Below are 1453 nucleotides of genomic sequence, written 5' to 3'. Positions count from 1 at the left end.
AGGTTTAGAGTTTAGGGTTTAGGGTTTAGGGTTTAGAGTTTAGGGTTTAAGGTTTAGAGTAGAATTGTGAACATAGATTAAAAAATCATTAATTATTCATATCTTCTAAATAAAAACATCATTAATTGTTTACCTAAGCACAAATCAACCAATAATAAAATAGAAGGTATATTATGATTGGTCATATAACATTAAGTGTTAATAAATTTTACATAGAAAACCGAAAACGCCATATAATTTGGAACATAAAAATTTCTCTAAAACGACTTATATAAAAAAACGGAAGGAGTATAAAAAAAAGACTTTTAGTAACAAAAGAAATGTATCTTTAATGAGTCTCATATTAATTGGGAGTTCTAGGTAATGTATTAAAAAGAATGTCACTAAAAATGATACAAACAATTAATTATATTTTAAAAAACCAACAAAATCTAAAACATAAGTCTATAAAATTAAATAACAGCCAATTACCGTAATTCATCAAAGAAAAAAACATAAATTTACCGCAATAAATTTTAACTTTCAAATATAGTCAAATTTTAAAATTAATAATAATTTTGACATAACTTGTCTAAATATATATAAAATACACAAACTGTATAACAAAAATCAATTGAAATGTATATTATTTATAGATGAGCATTTTGTAATGTTAAATTCTCACAAACTGGCATAAGGATTCAGAGGCAACTTTGGCCTGGTCGATGTGGATTGGATTGGATTGCATCGCATCGATCATGCTCTGATACCATGTTTTAATCTAATGAATTTCCAGCCTAAAATTAATTGATAATAAGTAGATTAACATATGTATCTTATATATTATTAAGGATCAGTTCTGATTACTGATGCGGAAGACTTTTCCCTAACACCTATGGGCAAACAAAAGCTAAAACGGATATCTTCTCCTACTGTTTTGCACTTGATAGATGCAATGAAACGATGAGATGATTCTCAAGAAACTTACAAAAAACAGAACGATCCAAGCTTGGACTAGAAACGAAAAGAGGGAAGCTAGATCAATAATCCTTGTTTTAATTATTCAATAAAAAAACATCTCTGTTTTCTATGTTGGATAGTTGTGACCATGTCTTATGGAAGATAATCAGAAAACAGACAGCCGCATGAATTGAAGGCTTAAGAGTTTTAGATGAGATGTATATGTAAAAGTCTCTACCAATCATATGATGTAAAATGTTGTTTGGAATCAAAAAGATTATAAAATGAAGAGGAATATGATTAGAGATGAAAACATTGGAGTACTCATACCTGATTACACATATCCGGAGATATTCCCCACTATTTTCATGGCTTCCCTCCATCGTTGTATCTCCTCCTCCCCAAATTTTTTCGAGTGCTCCTCAAAATCCATATCGAAAGGACACTGTCTCCGAAAACTCCATGGATTTTTGTGCAACGAGATTATATTAAAAGCAAAGGAAAGATAAAGGGC

At 29.5% G+C, this 1453-nt stretch overlaps 1 protein-coding gene across 1 annotated transcript in view; it reads right to left on the bottom strand.

Annotated features, from left to right (window-relative positions):
- Positions 1 to 1201: 1201 nt before the first annotated feature.
- LOC106312087 (TMV resistance protein N-like) overlaps positions 1202 to 1453 on the bottom strand; it is an 889-nt gene continuing 637 nt past the window's right edge. The window contains exon 2 of the mRNA XM_013749470.1: positions 1202 to 1407. Within this exon, the coding sequence (XP_013604924.1) occupies positions 1274 to 1407 (134 nt within the window). The 3' untranslated portion in view covers positions 1202 to 1273. The remainder of the gene's footprint in view (positions 1408 to 1453) is intronic.

The sequence above is a fragment of the Brassica oleracea genome, chromosome C8 (genome assembly GCF_000695525.1).
Source record: "Brassica oleracea var. oleracea cultivar TO1000 chromosome C8, BOL, whole genome shotgun sequence".
NCBI lineage: Eukaryota > Viridiplantae > Streptophyta > Magnoliopsida > Brassicales > Brassicaceae > Brassica > Brassica oleracea.
This window is presented reverse-complemented; position numbering and strand designations above follow the sequence as displayed.